Source organism: Rhipicephalus sanguineus, chromosome 10 (genome assembly GCF_013339695.2).
Source record: "Rhipicephalus sanguineus isolate Rsan-2018 chromosome 10, BIME_Rsan_1.4, whole genome shotgun sequence".
In the NCBI taxonomy this organism is placed as follows: Eukaryota; Metazoa; Arthropoda; class Arachnida; order Ixodida; family Ixodidae; genus Rhipicephalus; species Rhipicephalus sanguineus.
This window is the reverse complement of record NC_051185.1, coordinates 69832941-69849515: the sequence shown is the minus strand read 5'-3', so window position 1 is coordinate 69849515 and position 16575 is coordinate 69832941. Positions and strand designations below refer to the sequence as shown.

At 46.2% G+C, this 16575-nt stretch overlaps 1 protein-coding gene across 2 annotated transcripts in view; it reads left to right on the top strand.

Moving 5' to 3' along the window:
* The window catches only part of LOC119372099 (solute carrier family 2, facilitated glucose transporter member 10), a 90255-nt gene that overhangs the window by 38678 nt on the left and 35002 nt on the right, over positions 1-16575 (top strand). Inside the window, exon 1 of one of the 2 annotated variants that reach the window (XM_037642557.2) lies at positions 10947-11106. The exons of the other annotated variant lie outside the window; for it this stretch is intronic. Within the exon in view, the coding sequence (XP_037498485.1) occupies positions 11007-11106 (100 nt within the window). The 5' untranslated portion in view covers positions 10947-11006. Of the gene's footprint in view, positions 1-10946; positions 11107-16575 lie in introns of those variants that run through there. 2 annotated transcript variants of the gene reach the window in all.

Here is a 16575-nt window from a genome sequence, read left to right as displayed (position 1 = left end):
TTTGCCTTCGAGTCGTCTTGGGGTAATGCACAAGAGACCCTGTGAGTTTAATTACAGTGTGGTCAGGCCTCCTCGTAGCTTTGAGCAAGATACTATGAGCTATGAGCAAGATGTGTGTGTTGTTAAATGTGACTTTCCTTATCTCTCTCTTTCTCTCTCGCTTGCTCCCTTATTCCCCTCCCCATGTGTAAGGTAGCAAACTGGAAGTAGTCTAGTTAACCTCCCTACCTTTCCTATATTCCCTCCCCTCTCTCTCTCTCTAAAGCAACACGAACTGCTTTACAAGAACACTTTGACTTGGGCGAGTTGGTACATACTCGGATACATGCAGCGCGACTTCGACGAAGACAGGAGACACATAAAACACAGACGAGCGCCGACTTACAACTGAGTTTATTTGCACTTTTGTGGGCACTTCTTGGCGCTCCTCTGTGTTTTATGTGTCTCCTGTATTCGTCTAAGTCGCGCTGCATGTATCCGAGTGCATTACAAGCCTCAGCGTATCGTGCTGCCAACTTATGAACATAGGCGGGCGCAAAGTTCTCCGGTAGGGTGAGCGAAATAATACAGCGTGCGCTTCGCTCAGCCGTAAAACTATTACGACCGCCAGAAACACCGCGCGTTCGCTACGTGCATCTGGAACGGCAGTCGTCCGACATCGACCGAAACTCTTCCGCATAAAGTCGGCGAATACTGTCGTTATATGCCCTTCTGCTGCTTTATGAAGAGTCTGTTCTATAATGCGTCGCGTGCGGCCATCGTACGCTCATCTTCATTTCACCCTGCCAGACAGTTTCACCAATATTCTCACTCGGAAAGTAACAAAAAAAAAATTAGGAGCTCTTCTTACCCAGTCGGGAAAATTGGGGCAAGCGAAGCTTGGTTTGTGCGCATCTGACGTACTAATCTTCTATTTCTTCCTTTCCTTCCTACCTTCCTTCTTTCTTTCTTTCTTTCTTTCCTTCTCCTTCTTTCTTCCTTCCTTCTTTCCTTCCTTCTTTCCTTCCTTCCTTCTTTCCTTCCTTTCTTTCCTTCCTACCTTCCTTCTTTCTTTCTTCCTTTCCTTCTTCCTTTTCTTTCTTTCTTTCTTCCTTTCTTTCTTCCTTTTTTTTTCTTTCTTTCCTTCTTTCTTCCTTTCTTCCTTTCTTTCTTTCTTTACTTCTTTCTTTCTTTCTTCCTTTCTTTCTTTCTTTCTTCCTTTCTTTCTATCTTTCTTTCTTTCCTTCTTTCTTTCTCTTTCTCGTTCTGTCTCTTCCTTTCGCTCTCTTTTTTTCGTTCTTTCTCCCTTCCTTTCTGTCTTTCTTTCTCATATCATTGCGCAATGCTCCCTCCTGATTGTTTCCTTCTTCCATACCGGGAATAGGACCTTCATCCACGTGCGTAGCAGCGCAACACTTCAGTTGCTACAAGCAACAACGATAGTCATGCGTTCATATCCAGGCAACAATGAAGTATGGCAACGTGAAATAACAGCTTACCTCGATAAAAGATCAGATTGCCGTATCAGAAACGGCCAATCTCCGACAAGTCCTCGATCGAAAGAGCATCAATTGTTGGAAAACGACGCACACCAATACGCACGCAACCGGCACACCTTCGAGGGCTGCATTTCTGTACACTCGCCGGCGCCGGCATTTTCTAGTTTTTCGAGTACAACGCTGCCGCCGCCACCACCTAAATCTGTATCTCATAACAAGGTTGGTTTGAAAAGAAAAAGGAAACGAATGGGAGAGGGTTGATGGAAATGGAAGGCTGTTTTGTGCGCTTGCACGTAATGTCACATATAACTTTTCGAATCGGCGTCGAGTGTCCGTTTCTTTTCTTTTTCTTTCCTTTTTTTACTGTTGCATATTATAAGACGGGTACTGAGATGGCTTGTTATGGTAATGGAACAGGGAAGGCACGTGGGATAGCGCCCGTCCTCGTTTTTTTCTGTCTGTCCAAGTACCCCGTTCGCGCTATACATTTCGTCATGACATACCAACTAGGCCAAGCCGCTACCCTTCTAAGGGATACTAGCCTCTACCTCCTCCGACCCTCCAAGCTTCTGCTCTACATTTACATCAGCATTCCGCAATCTATGAAGGCATGGTTGCTTCAAGTTTAATTTAGTGTCTTGTTTGTGCATTCCTTTACAAGTGGAATGGCAGATATGGGCATTCGCTTGCGTCGGACGAAAGAAACGGTGGAAGCGTGCACGCAATACAGTAGTCGATACGTGCGTGTCGGTAGGTGTAACATACGTTGCGCGCCGTGTCAGCTGTCCTGGATCACATTTTTAGCTGTCAAGCCTTCTTACAGACATTTAAGTCGAACGCCTGAGCTGCCTCATCAAACGCTAAAGTTCACCGTGGGCATCCCGCGTTCGGCGGCGTCAACACGAATGATGCAAAAAAATCATTTTCACATGAAGACGTGTCACTAAATTACGTCATCATGACGTCACAGATCGCCAAAATCTGCGGCGTCACCATGACGTCATCACGACGTCACATGATGACGTCCCTTGGTCAAAGGTGGGCCGCTGATGGAGGCAGTGCAAAACCAGGTGAGGTGCAGAAGGCTTGCAATGCCTCCGATCCTGGATGTTGGCTGTTGTGTGATCACACTTCTGTCGAGAGCGTGGTTGTGGATGCTGGCGCCGTCCGCAACTGAGCGTGCGTTAGCTACAAGCTCCCGTTTATGCTTGCATAATAGCACTGCAGTACGACTATGCTTAGTGGAATTACGACGTCGGTCTCTGCATACTTTTGCAAAAAACGGCGGCTCAAGAGGCCGACTGGCCACTCTATAGATAAGTGTGATTCCGACTGTACACTATATTCAACCACCTGAGCTTATTGCTTAGGGTTTGTTCTGCTGTTCCGGCGGCGTTTTACGCTGGCGATGTTTCGTAATGGTGAAGTTGCCCAGCGATAGAGACGACTTTCCTGCAACGAACATTTACAGTACATATATTAAACGGACGCTACGCAACTCACATATCCCTCCCATGCTCCTTCAGTTCTGCTGCGATTCTCGCCGTTGAGGAGACATCGGCAAGAAAAACGGCGGCGCTGTAGGTTAAGCACTGCTGTATAAACCTTCGTGTCACTAGGCACACATTTTACGAACACGGTTAGGCGTTACACAATCACTGTGCAAACCGCGAATGTGCGTGCAAACGCCTGAGGAGCGGCATCCATCAAACAAACCGGATTCAGTGAGGTCAAAGCTCAACATGCTACCACCTTCACCCCTCCTTCCCTCCCCCCTTCTCTCACCCCCACCCCCTTCGTCCGAATAAACGGGAGAGGAGGGGCGAATGTGAAAGCGTGTTGTACAGTTTGAATCACACCTGCATAGAGTGGTCAGACGACCGCTTCAGCCGCCGTTTCTTGCAAAATATATGCAGATACCGACGCCGTAATAATACCAGACACAGCGATACCGCATGCTAGGTCCATGTGTCATAATTTAAGCATGAACGGAAACTTGTAGCTGACTCGAGGAAGCAGCTGCGGACGGCAGCAGCGTACAAAGCCGCGCGCTCGACCGTTCCAGGCAATTGTGATTCAGTCTGTGCAAACAACGAAAGCTTCTTTATAAAAACAATGAGAGGTATACAATATTTATTACAGTAGAACTAAAAGAAGGCTTACGAAATCGCAGGGTGTGAAGCGGTTTCTACCGGGCAGTCGCTACACTTGCACATCCTGTTCTTGACCTACAAGCTGTCAGAAGCGCAATCCTTTTTTTCTTCCTTTCTTTCTTTCACCGAGACAAGGAGCTCGTAAAGTCTGACGATAACTCGTCAGCGACGCACCGCGTTTCGCTAAACAAGCCGAGATAGCGTCGGAAGGCCTGACAAGACAACTTGCTCATATCTAATTTTTTTACCGGCGACAGTGCATGTCGGGCCCGACACCTGCACGAGGAGTGAAAGCGGAACGAGAACGACACGTGATCCTGGTATGCAGTTTGCTGTGCTCGCGTGAGGAGGAATGATAAGTCTGTATTTTCATGTCTGCAAACAACGATATCTAAGTTGTTTAGTGTTAAAAATGCACGAAGCAATTAAAGTCTCTTTTCTCTCTGCGATGCGGATTGGGTGGTGATATCTTCAGTCGCCAATGATGCCAGACTGCCGTTGAGTGTGTCGAACTATCGCAATCTTATGGGAACCTGTCAACCACGTCAACCTCGTGTTTTCCGCTCCTGTAGACTTTCAATGCTGTGTAATGCCGTGAAAAATCGAAAACGACAGCTATGCACTACTGACCACGAAACAAGATTCACTAAGTGCAGCTCTGACGTTGTTTATCGGATACCTTTAAGTTCTGGGAGAGTGTACATTGGGCAATGTTTCAATCATAGGGCTAGGCAACATAAGAACAATCTACCAAAATGGGTATGGTAGCCACCTAACTTCCCATTGTTTGGGGGCACCAGATTCTTGACGTTTGGAAAAACCAAAAAAGAAAGAGAAATCACGGAAGCTTATTATATTAGTAAAGCTGAAGATAAATGTGTCAGCGCGGTGTCACTTAGTTTGACTACTCAGGAGAGATGTTTTCTCGATAAGCACTTGTCAGTATAGTAATGCGCATGCCCGCCATCTTTGAATAACGTTGCCGTTTTTTTATTGTTTTTTTTTTGTGACAAGGCGTTTTTTGTGACATAGGTATATGTAGTGAATTTTCAATAGAGATTCAGTTGGCAGTTCAGCGCTGATCCTGTTGTGCGTGTTCATTCGTTGTCCGATTTTTCGCACCGCTTCAAGTTATTCGCAAGGTGAACCACCGACTCGCCCAAACCTATACAAGTTGTTGCTTATTACGCGGTGTCGCACACGTGAATGTGTAAGTACACATTCCCCCCCCCCCCCCTACTCCTACATCCCAGAAAATTATTGGTGAGCTTTTGTTTCTTTTCTTCTTTTTTGTGTGATGACAGCACGAAATCGCTGTTACACCCCGTCGCTGCGCGTGCACTGCTGATTCAAACTCATAGCGCGCCTTCCAATGAGCAATCCAGCGTGCCTAACGCAACGCGTTTATATCAGGAAATAACAGCAATCTTACAAAAGCTGCTTACTGCGGTCACAATTCTTCAACCTTAAAGGGACACTAAAGAGCAAAACAATTTTTCTCGCATTAGTAAAGCAGTCTTCCACGATACCAAAAACACCACGATTGCTGCGAGAAGACGCTTAATAAAGAGAGAAAACGCGCAAAAAGAAAATACAGGTGGCGACGCCACCTTGGAATTCCCTCACCATTTGCCGTGACGTCACATATTTTTGACGGCGCCTGCTTGGGCCTACGTAGTTCCTAATCGTTTAAATCGAAGTACATTGTCCTCTGAGGGGGCCAGAGACTTGACATAACGAGTTTGTGGAAATTTCGTCGAGCCAGTGGCGCCAAAATACGTTAAACGCTCTTTGAAACCTGTTACGTCACGAATTGCAAAGTTCGGCGCGAAATTCAAAAATGAAACTTTGAACTTGGTTTTCTCCTCTAATAATAAACCTATGGTAGTGAAATAAACTACACAAAAGTTTTCCGAGCACACTTTATCAATCTAAACCAATTCATTGTTTCTCTTTAGTGTCCCTTTAAAACGTCAAGTTATTGTGCCGACCTACGGGTACATCGCCGGTAACGGTAAATATATCTCGGTAAAACGCCGACGCGTTTCACCGATATATCCTTCCTTGTGCAAGCGTTCGGCGACATCTCTCCGAACGTTCGCACAAAAGTCACGCCCATCTTGCCGTGTTTCATGCCGCCGAAAACAGGGTTTGACAGCGCGAAGGGGTGCGCCAGGAAATCGTCAGCGGTTTCTCCACGCAAAGCGCCCCGTGAAAACAATAACAAAGTCGTCCCTCCTTGGACTCAGTCCAAGGTTCAACGAAACTCCGGTTTTGCAACGAAGAGCAATGCAACAAACAAAACTACTATTCCGCAAAAAGAAACAATGAACAAATATGTAGGTTTGTGGACACGTGATGGGTCCCCGTTTTAGAGGGTGACTTGCTCACATGCGCTCAGGCCTGCGGTCGCATCGCGTGTAACGCGTGCAAGCAGAATTGAGCCGCTCAAAGTATAACTTCGAAGTGTGTCCTAGCAGACTCGCTAATTGAGATGGGTGGGAGACGTACGTGAGTGCATTTTCAATTCGTACCTGCACGCACCGATTAATTAATTATGCATGCAAATGCAGTTGTCCGCGACATTGCTAGCGAGTGTCTGTAAACGTACACGTTTTGTACTTCGACTTTCGACACTGCCTCACAAGCAAATCGCGAGCGAAACGAGTTGCAACACCCGGTATGCGTTAACTGCTGTTTACGTCTTAAAAGCTTCGAAAATACACCGTTTTTTTTTTTTGCTTCAAGTATAATTCGTTTACGAAGTGATGTCAGCTTACATCAAAATATAAAGGTTTATGCCGACCACGAAGCCACTTAAAGGAAGACATTTAACGTGATGCAATAAAAAATTAAATAAAAGTGAAGCTCCCCAAGGAACGATAAACAAACTGGCTGTAAACTTTCGTCACAGCGTCATCTTCAAGCTCGAATTTCGCAGTAAATTCGTACTTTACGTACTCCGCACCTGAATAACACGCTACACGGCATTCCCGCTCTGCTGATATCAGGGGAAAACATTTTCAAAAAGTTTTAAGCAAACATTGGCATCTGGATTGCAGGAGGCTGGCGCCGAGATGTTAAGCACTTTTTCCGCGTGTGGCGACTATAGAGTGAATTGACAAGCCACGTAGGTAAACAACTACGTTAAGTGCTTTATTGAGCAATGCGGGAAAGAAGCGATCTTGTTGAGACACTTGAGAAAATGGGGCGGCGGAAAACGTGTGCTTTTCTTGAAGATGTCTAGAATATGAAACGCCTATTTATTTATTCTTTTTTTTTTATTGTAATGAAACCAAAAAGACCGAAAGCTGGGAAAGATTTTTGTTCATAAGTGTCCATGAGTGTAAAGTACCATATCGCAGCCACACAGCAGAATTAAGTTTCAAAAAGCGCCGCATCCTTCGGGTTGCATCAATGCATGGTTACAAACTTTGTCGCTTAGATAAACTCGGTTTATTGAAAAATAATGATACCATTGCAAGGCTGGCGAGGTTAGAGAAAAACTTTCGTACTTACAATGCACGTCATCCCGAGGTGTGGTATATATGAAAATGCAGAACTAACTACGAAAATCAAGTGTTAAAATTTCAACTGCCTACACTTCTAAACCGCATAATAAAGGAACATAACATTGATATATGTGGTATATCACCAAAAGAACTGCTGTTAGTGTTTGTATATTGATTTGATGTCACGACTACCTCTTTTCTATGCCTGCACTGTAATCTTTTTTTTGTAGATACGTTCTGAATCTCATAGATATTTATTAGTAGATTCTACTTAGCCGCACGCTTCTTTGCTATCCTGTGTACTAGAGGGTCAGGGCGTCTCAAGCTGTTCTAACAGTTTTTACCTGTCCTCTCCGAAAGATACTCTTGTTCCGGAATAAAATTTCAATTTCAATTTAACAAAAAAACACTATGTCGTGACGAGACAATGGTAGTTATTTTCTAAAAACACAGGAACATAGCAACGTAAGTATAAGCTTTCTAATTGCACACGATTAGACGACGTAAGGACGCTGCATTTTAACCTGGAAAATAGCTTCCTTATCCCACGATGTTAACTGAATCGTTGATAAATGAGTTCATATCGCTTAGTCGGTCGTCCACAGATTAAGAGGCTTATCAGTCACAATGGCATCTTTGTGTTCGTTTTGCTTCCCTACCTCTATCGCACTTAGTGTTGGGAGGAGATTCAGTGAACAGTCGCAGCCTTCGAATAACTCGGGCAAGGTAAAACTTAGTTTTTATTCTAATTACCTGCGTGTGCATATAAGTTACCGTGCACGTTCGCGCGACTTCCCGTGGCCGCTGTCGGCGCATGTGTGTGCGATTCTATGCGCTTGGACAATGAGGGAATGACATACTGTCAAAGTTAAGGCAAAGACACCACATTTAGTCAGGTCGAGCAGGTCTTAATGAGACCTCCGCGATTGGTTCTAGAGACAGAAAGGTCAGAGAAAGAAAAGGAGGTTAAACAGAGGTCTCCGGTTGGCAACCATGTGCTTGGAAGGGGAATGGGGGTGTGAAAGAACGAAAGAGGAGAAGAATCTGTGTGTAACGACGCTACAAAGTCACTATGACTGTAGCGACGTTCAAATACTAAAGAACAACATATATACATTACTTCAGGCCCGTAGCCAGGAATTTATTTCGGGGGGGGTGGCACTTGCTGAAAACCTTGACTTTTTGAGAAAAACACCTATTTTTATTATTTATTTTTGGTAAAAACACATACTTCAAAATTTCGGAGGGGGGCCTTTGGGCCCTTCCCTGGCTACGGGCCTGCATTACTTATATTGAGGCAAAAAAAAAAAGAAAAATAAATTAAAGTAGCCAGCCCGGGCCAATTGGCAGAGGACAGTCTCAATTTGTCGCTCTAGCCCGTTGAGGAAGAGGGGAGATTTTTCTCCACTCCCCACCCCCCAGTCCCATTATCTGGATCCGCCGTCGCTGGTTCAAACCCTGTCGTCAGCGCACCGATGAATGCGACATACGAGGATGATGCGACAACACAAAATATCAACGTTTCGCATACAGAACGAAACAGCTAAAGGGGCCCGCCGTTTCTCCCCTTTTTTGCATGCTCGTGCGACGTTTATCTCCTCTCCCACATGGCTGTCTCCAACCCACCTCGAGCACATCTCCTTTCTCGCGAGTCGCACGCTTGACCGATGCCCCCCAGCTTGTACGCTGACTACGCCGCTTCGCTCTTGTCGAGATCTCTTGTCGTCGTCACGTCAAGCTGATATGGGCTCTCCTCTCGCTCGGTCGTGTAAGTAGCGGGAGAAATAAAAAGAAGGCCGATGGCAGCGCGAACAGATAAATAAAAAGAAAGTAAAGAAAAGACCTTCGCGTTATCGCGCAAGAAACGCGTGCAGAGTGCAGCACCGTTGCATCTGCCGAACGTCTCGACTTTCGTTTTTTGTGTACACGCGTTGCCAGAGAAGCGGACTCGACAATACGGAGGATTAGTGAGTGTGTGCGCGTGCCTGCGTGCGTAAGTACCGCCTTATAGCGTCGACAGCGCCGATCGAAATGCCAGAGAACGTCAGGGGCGGCTGTACTATGGTCCACCGCCGCCGCTGACTGCGATCACGACAGGACTACAGTTGTTTATCCCGGTATGAGGCCGCTGGCATTGTTTTTCATGCTCTAGGATGCAAAAGACGTGAAGAGATCCCAGTGGGACGTTCGTCGAGTGCGCTGCGAGTTTCTGTCTTAAGCGTCACCGCTTCGTTAGAGCTCGCCAGCGGGCCCTCAACGACTGCTGGAGCTTCGGAAGCAGGACGTGTGTAGGAAATCCCACAGTGATAATCGGCATACGAAAGAAGAGGCGTGACACAAACCTCTAACGAAGGATTGTAGAAGAAGCTGCTGTAGGCCAACAACTGCTTAAGAAGCAACGCTGCTTGCGAAGACAGTCCGTCGCGTTTCTTTTGAGGAGCGACTTCAGCCAAGTCAAGACGCAGGAAGGAGTGAGTTCCGAAAGTTTAGCTCAGCTGTTAGACTTCTGACCTTGCAGAAGTCACGGTGGTCACGTTCCCCGAGTGTCCCCTTGTACTGTCACGAGCCTCGCTTAAAGGTCGTAAAAAAAGCCGAAGGAATCTGGGGCGGCTGACAGACGTTGTGCACTGAAGGGGTTGTGTCGAAAGAGGGACCGCGGAATAGAAGTGCACGGCCTGCAGCGAGAACCGGGAGAGGGGCCGTGGTGTCGAGATCGCCCTTGAAACACAATTAAAGAGAGATAGGGCGGAGAGCAAACCGCGGCAATAGAAAGCCGGCTTTCAGCGTGCCACACGTCCGCGGAAGGTGCTCGACCGAAGGGAGACACGCAATGACAGGATCATCGACATCGGGCATCGCGCGCGCAGCGCACGACAGCGCGACTGGCGACAGTGCTCGACTAAGACGGCATGTGAAGGTTCCGTAGGAGAGGACTGGCCTTCTTCATTGCGAGTAACAGATAGTACTGGAAGCTCTGTGTTGTCGACGCTTGCAAACGTGTTCTTGTTTGGACCAAGGTCGTGTATCTGGTGTATTCTGTCGTTCGCGCGGGACAGAAAGAAGCTTAATCCCATCGCAACGGTGTGCTCCGGAACTCAAGCACAAGCTCGAGCAATTTACGTCGTCTAACATCGACTAGGAAGGTGTGCTTACTTCCTGGAAGCATCATTTGAGACTACGGCAACAGCATTTGCTTAGTTTTCTACGAAGCAAGGCAAAACGTGATTGATCACAGTGATCGGCATCTTAGCTGAGGCGCAAGACTACGAGGAAGGGAAGAGCACTGTGAGTCAACATATTTCAAGAAGCAAGAGGTTAACCGACACCGATTACCCAAGCACTACTACTTGGATTAACTACGTTTTGCTTTGACAGAACTCCTCCTCGGGGACGTCTGTTAGATGACGACCACTATGGTGCATAGAACGTCGCTGTTGACGGCTCAGGCTGTAGAGACAGAGTAAGCTGAGCGCTCGTCCATCACCCGCCCGGGGAACCTCGACGAAAGATTAGGTAAAAGTCACAGTTACACGTGGCCTCAAGGTCGAGGCTATCCCGCAAGCACTGGCGAGAGACTTAGGACGGAGTGCATAAAGAACAGAGAGAGAGCTTCGGATAAAAAAAAATCACTTAAGATTGATCGAAGAAGCGGTGTTACAAGCGCGGCGTCCGTCATATCACCCTCTTCTTCCGCTACAGCTGAAAGCGTGCGGCCACGCTCTCGAAGCAGCGGGTTGGAAGAGTTCGCCCGAAGCTCGCAACAACTGTGCGGGGAGTCACTTGTCGCGCCTTTTCGTTTTGCAACACGCGGCCAAACTTCACCTCGCAATCTGCGTCGCGGCTTCGCGCCAGCTGCTGTAGACATGGACGCTCGCCTCAACCTCGCGCCGGCTGCCGCAGCGGCTGGGTCGTCGTCACGCGCCTTGGACGACTACCGGGCGTGCCAGCCGTTTTTAGGAAGTGGTAAGTGGCGTGTGTGTCCGGTCGGGAGAGCGGGGGAGCGGGGGGCGGGGTATCTTAATTTTGTTCTCAACCGCTGAACACTCGAAAGGCGTGTACAGCGCTAGCGTCAATTCAAATGCGAGCAGGAAACAACATATCGGAACACCTGTCATGCGTAATTAGCATACAGAAGTGAGTTGTGTTCTCGCTCGTTAATTGGCCGGTTTATGAGCGTACAGTGGTTAGTCACAAAGGTACGTTCCGGAGTATGAATTTCGAGGCACCGTCACAAAACCGAAGTGTAAAACCTCTAAGCGTAGTGACACATCGGAGCAGTTTTGAAATTGTTTGCGTCTGAGTTTATGGCAATATAGTGCAATCATAGAGTTCCCTGCAACAAATACACTGTAGGTAATTCTGGCGTCTGTGTCGGACAGTTTGATAAAATTACGGCAGTTAAAATCAGCGCAGTAATTATGCACAGTATACGCGTAAACTAAGATCCCTAAATCCAGTGGCACATTTCCTCTATGAGGCATTGCCCGAATACCAGGTAGTTCGAAGCAACATAATGTGAAAAAAAAATAAGCATCTTTTAAAAGTACTAACATAGATATTAAATATTGGCCTCCTTATTTCAAACTGCCTTGTGGTTTTACACGTTGGTCACTCTTAAAGAAATTATTGCGACATAAAGGCAAACGCACTAAATCATTACGCATTGACGCAGCACACGCTTAACTTCTCACCGTGCTTGGAAAAGTATAGAATTAGCCTTAAATTCAGAAACATAACGCTTAATAAAAACACTACACAAGAAGCGTTTAAATGCAAAAGCAAGGTGATTCGACGAGTCAATGTATACCGCGCCTTGAAACTCCGTGGTATATGAATGAACGATTGCAGCCTCAGATTTCACCCTACTAATTTCTGCAGGAAACTGTATGCGTGCAACGCTCATGCATCTTGGTCACTACAAATTACTTAAAACTTTTCGCTTGATTCCACGGCAGGAGTGATTGCAGAATATAATTAGGGGGGTTATACGATCACGCGTTCCGCGTAAGCGTGCATGTGTGCCAACAATTTGAATGATGCGCTTGCATAAACGAATCGCGTGATCTGACGAGAAATTACGAAACTCAAGGACAACTGTTGGAATATATCACCATATGCGTGGTCATGCCATGCGTTTTTTTTTCTCCGTGCTTTATTTTTCTAGCGTTTCATCGCGGATTTTAGTAAGCGATGTGGGGTATATGAGAAATGGTAACCGCACGTACATAGCTTGCTGAGAACAAAGACAAAAAGATCTCTCATTGCAGCCAGCTGTTTTGAATTGGCAGGCATATCTATATATATGTAGGCTTTGTTCTTGCAACATCGTTGTGAAATATAGTATGAACACAAAGATGAATTTGAAAGACAGGCTCACAACTGGAAAAGAATTACTGAAACATTCAAGTGGGACGGCCTGAATTAGAGAGGTCCAAAGTAAAGAATATTGTCAATAGGTCCGGGCAGGAAGAGTTCACTCATAGGCGAATGAACAAATAAATAAAAAATATATATTTACTTATTTTACTTTTTATTGATAAATAATAATTATAATATCTCCCGATGAGAATTTTTCAGTTATCGATAATATTAAGTAGTTCTTCCGGTGCTGCCGGCTTTGCATTCCGTCATTGCTTCCAACATTCCACAAAACTAATTTGCAGTGCTCTGCTTTGAGTTATCGATTACTTTACCCTCTAGTTGCGATTCGCTAGACACCTGGTTAGCTCTGACGGTAGAGCGACCACCCCAGAAAGGGGTGGTCACTCAAGGGGTGCTGGTCCGGGGTTCGAACCCCGGACCAGCACAAATCTTTCGTAGGTTAGTAAGGTTCTCTGCGAAATCCATATGGATGTCATTGCAGCTCTGGGCTGCAAATATGTACATGATAATGTTTTTTTCTCGCTTCATGACCTGTCGAAGAAGTCGTGTAATTGTTTCGAAGAGATGAATTGTTTCGAAGAGATGCTTCCTCCAACGGCGTGACGAGCATGCAGGAAGCCTTCAACACGTGCCGACGAAGGCAACTTTTCTTGGCAGGAGCACTCGAGCTATCTGGTTAAGTACTTCTATCAGACCAGTTACGCGTCCTAGAACGTGTTTTATGCTGCATAGTTACATCGCCTGTGGAGATCGGTTCGATATGCGTATCCCAGTTTCTGAAAGACTTCAATTTCCGCGTGCAGGGACCTATGATGATCTTTAAAGATGCCTCTCTCTTGCCTCTGTATCTCTCTCTCTCTTAATATAGTGCGCGATTGGTTCCGAAGTCCACTGTCTTGGCAATAATTGTATGCGTGATTAAGTACCATCCGCGTGTCATTTGACAAATTATTATCCTGTCTTGTCTTACCTTGTCTTGTCTCGCTTGTACGTTCCAAAATTATCCGGTATCTTAAAAGTACTGTGCACACCAGCCTAAATAAATCTGTCTGGTATTATCTAACCTCTGTTTCCTAATTTGAGGTGCTAAAACAATTTCTGATCAATTTTTTGCCTTCTAAGCGTAACTTAACGGTAACCAGCGTGACAACCGATATGTATTAGGGAAGTATTCAATTTTTATTCTTCTCAGTATGTATGGTGCGATTGCTATTCCGTTCATAAGTGTAATATTTTACAGTGAAAGCTGTTATGAGATCATTTCACCGGCCGTTTTTGGCGCCGTAGTTGTCCGCCGCCGCCGCCGGTGTCCGTAACCAGTATCGCTCGAAATAAGAAAAAAATTCCAGGATGGAACGAGGTTCGAACCTGGGCCCTCTGCATGGGTGTCCAGTATTCAACCTCTGAGCCATGCCGGTGCTTGGAACTGCTCTGCAAAAAGGTCCTATACAGGCTTCATGTCGGGAAGGAACCACATTAGCATAGGCAATATAGCGTGGTAGAAGAGTAAAACAAGCACCAAGCGTCGCACAACTCGAATTCTGTAACCAGGCGTCACACAATGCGAGTTGCGCAACGAGTAGGTTTTTGAATGCTTCCAACCCATTACAAAGGGCTCTGCCATAATTCTTCATCGTCATCAGGCACAGCATCAACAAAGTGCGCATAATGCCTTACATGCGTTTAGCAGGTACCACGGCTCTCTGTAGAATGACGAAAAATGGCACAGTGCCTGCTGCCCCACTTCTCAAAAATTACAATGATTTATAACGTAGTGGGTTCCTCGCAAGTGCACTTGTATTGGTTGCCAAGGAAGCCCATAAGCGCATGATCCATTTCCTCGGGGTCTCAGTAAAATTACAATCATTTAGAGCGTAGTGGGTTCCTCGCAAGTGCACTTGTATTGGTTGCCAAGGAAGCCCATTAGCGCATGATCCATTTCCTCGGGGTCTTAGTAAAGTTCTTCGCCCCCCCCCCCGTCTCTCTCCCACGTCAACGTACGTTATACAGCATGACGGGAGAGGGGAATAGCGAACGGGCGTCACCCAATGCAAATTACATAACTGGTGGGCCGTTTAAAGCTTCCAGCCCATTACAAAGGGCTGAGTCATAATTCTTCATCGTCATCAGTCGTCGCATCAACAAAGTGCACATAATGCCTTACAGACGTGTAGCTGGTGCCTCGCTTCTCCGCAGAATGACGAATAATGGCTTAGTAGGTGCTTCCCAACTTCACAAAAATTGTGATTTATGGCGTAGTGGGTACCTTTCTAGTGTACTTGTATTGTAGCCCCAAGAGCGCTTACAACGGGCTCTAGAAACGCCGCTCTTCCAGCTTTCGCTGTGACTGTGCTGCGGTTTCAGCGCAGGCCTGGCGTTTATTTGCTCTGTTGGCGTCTGTAGTTGAACCCACGTATTCAGAAATTCGCTTAAACTTGAAGCCACGAATTAGTTATGTTCGGAAAATGTAACACCTGGCATGAACATGCTCAACATGCTCGATAAACATCTGTGTGCGCGTTCGCGCGAGGCGTTACGATGGCCTCAGCCGCTATAGTCAAGTCGTGGCTTCAAGTAGAGCTTTCCTATCCTGCTCCCGCGTTTTACGCCGAACCTGCGCCCTTTAATCCAGACAGGAATTTAGGGGAGAGCAGTCTTAATTTGGACCTCATGTGCGGCCATCTGACCGAAACCTATCGGTATATCGCCAGTTCCTAGTTAAGAAAAAAAAATGCATTTCTCAAAGTGCTTCTATGGAAGGTGAAGGCTCTTAAAAGTTCGTGCAGCTGTATTCATTCGGGTGCATCACTGGCGCAGCACGTTTTTGTTTACACGCAGACATACAAACGCACGCGCGAACATACATAAAACCCCCTCCCCCCCGAAAGAAATTTCTGACTACACCCGTGAGGAGCATACATTGAAAATACTATCTCTGCAATATTGAATGTTTTGCAGAGTGGCGTAGAATGAGCGATTAATTTACCTGCTAAGTCTGAGTTGGCTTAGTGCAAAGAGATCGAAACGTCTAAGCATAATGCAGCCGCGCCCCCTCTTTTATCATGCGTCCCGTGTTGTCCATCTCGTGTCGATCATGTGCTCAATTTTTTTTTCTTATCACTGTTCGTTGGTCTAATGTGGAATGCACAGTGCAGAAAGCGCGCCTGTGTTTTATGAAAAGCCTCTGTTCTTACCACACGCAACCTCATCTGTCAATCTCTCAATAGAATCTGTCGCACGCCACTGTTGTCGCACTCGCCAAAACGTCTTACTTATTGGCACTGCAAACTTCGTTTTGATAACTAAGGGCAAACGACATCGATTTTTATTTAATTGTACGCATATTGGTCACTTACTTCTTATTACAGACTTCTCAAATGAATGTATAGCCTTTTTCTTATAACTGTTCTCCACACTATATGATGCGTATTCCATTCATATCTTGCTTCCAGCTGTAGGATATCAGCAGTATAAGCAACTAAACTAAATAATAAGGCACTCTTATTATTGGGCTCTTGCTGGATGAGGCGTGTTATGCATTACGCGTCTTCTCGGCAGTGCTTTCTTCCACCCAAGACATTATTTCATGCGCATTCTTGCCTTTAAGACGGGCGGTGTTCTTTACACCTCGAGGCGGAAGGAGGTGGAGGAAGGAACAGGAGCGAAAGGAAAGACAGGGTTGTCAACCAGTTTAGAAGGACCGGTACGCTACCCTATACTGAGAGGAGGGATGGGGGAGCTTTAAAAATTGAGATAGAGAAAAAGGGGGCGATGGGCACGACGCACGTACGCCACAATGTCACGCACCTCACAGTCATGATGTTGTCATTGGTCTATAACCACCGGTGCAAGTCTGATGTCTTTAAGGATTTGAGCACTGCCTTCGTCGCCTTCACCCGCGATGTCCTCTCAACACGACATAAGAAGGTGGAGGAAACGAAGAAGGATATGTAGGTCAATCACAAGAGCGTGTGGTTTGCTACCTTACCACGCACATGGGAAGAAATCTTAGGGAATGGAGGATGGACACAGTGAATGTGGCTTGTCCAT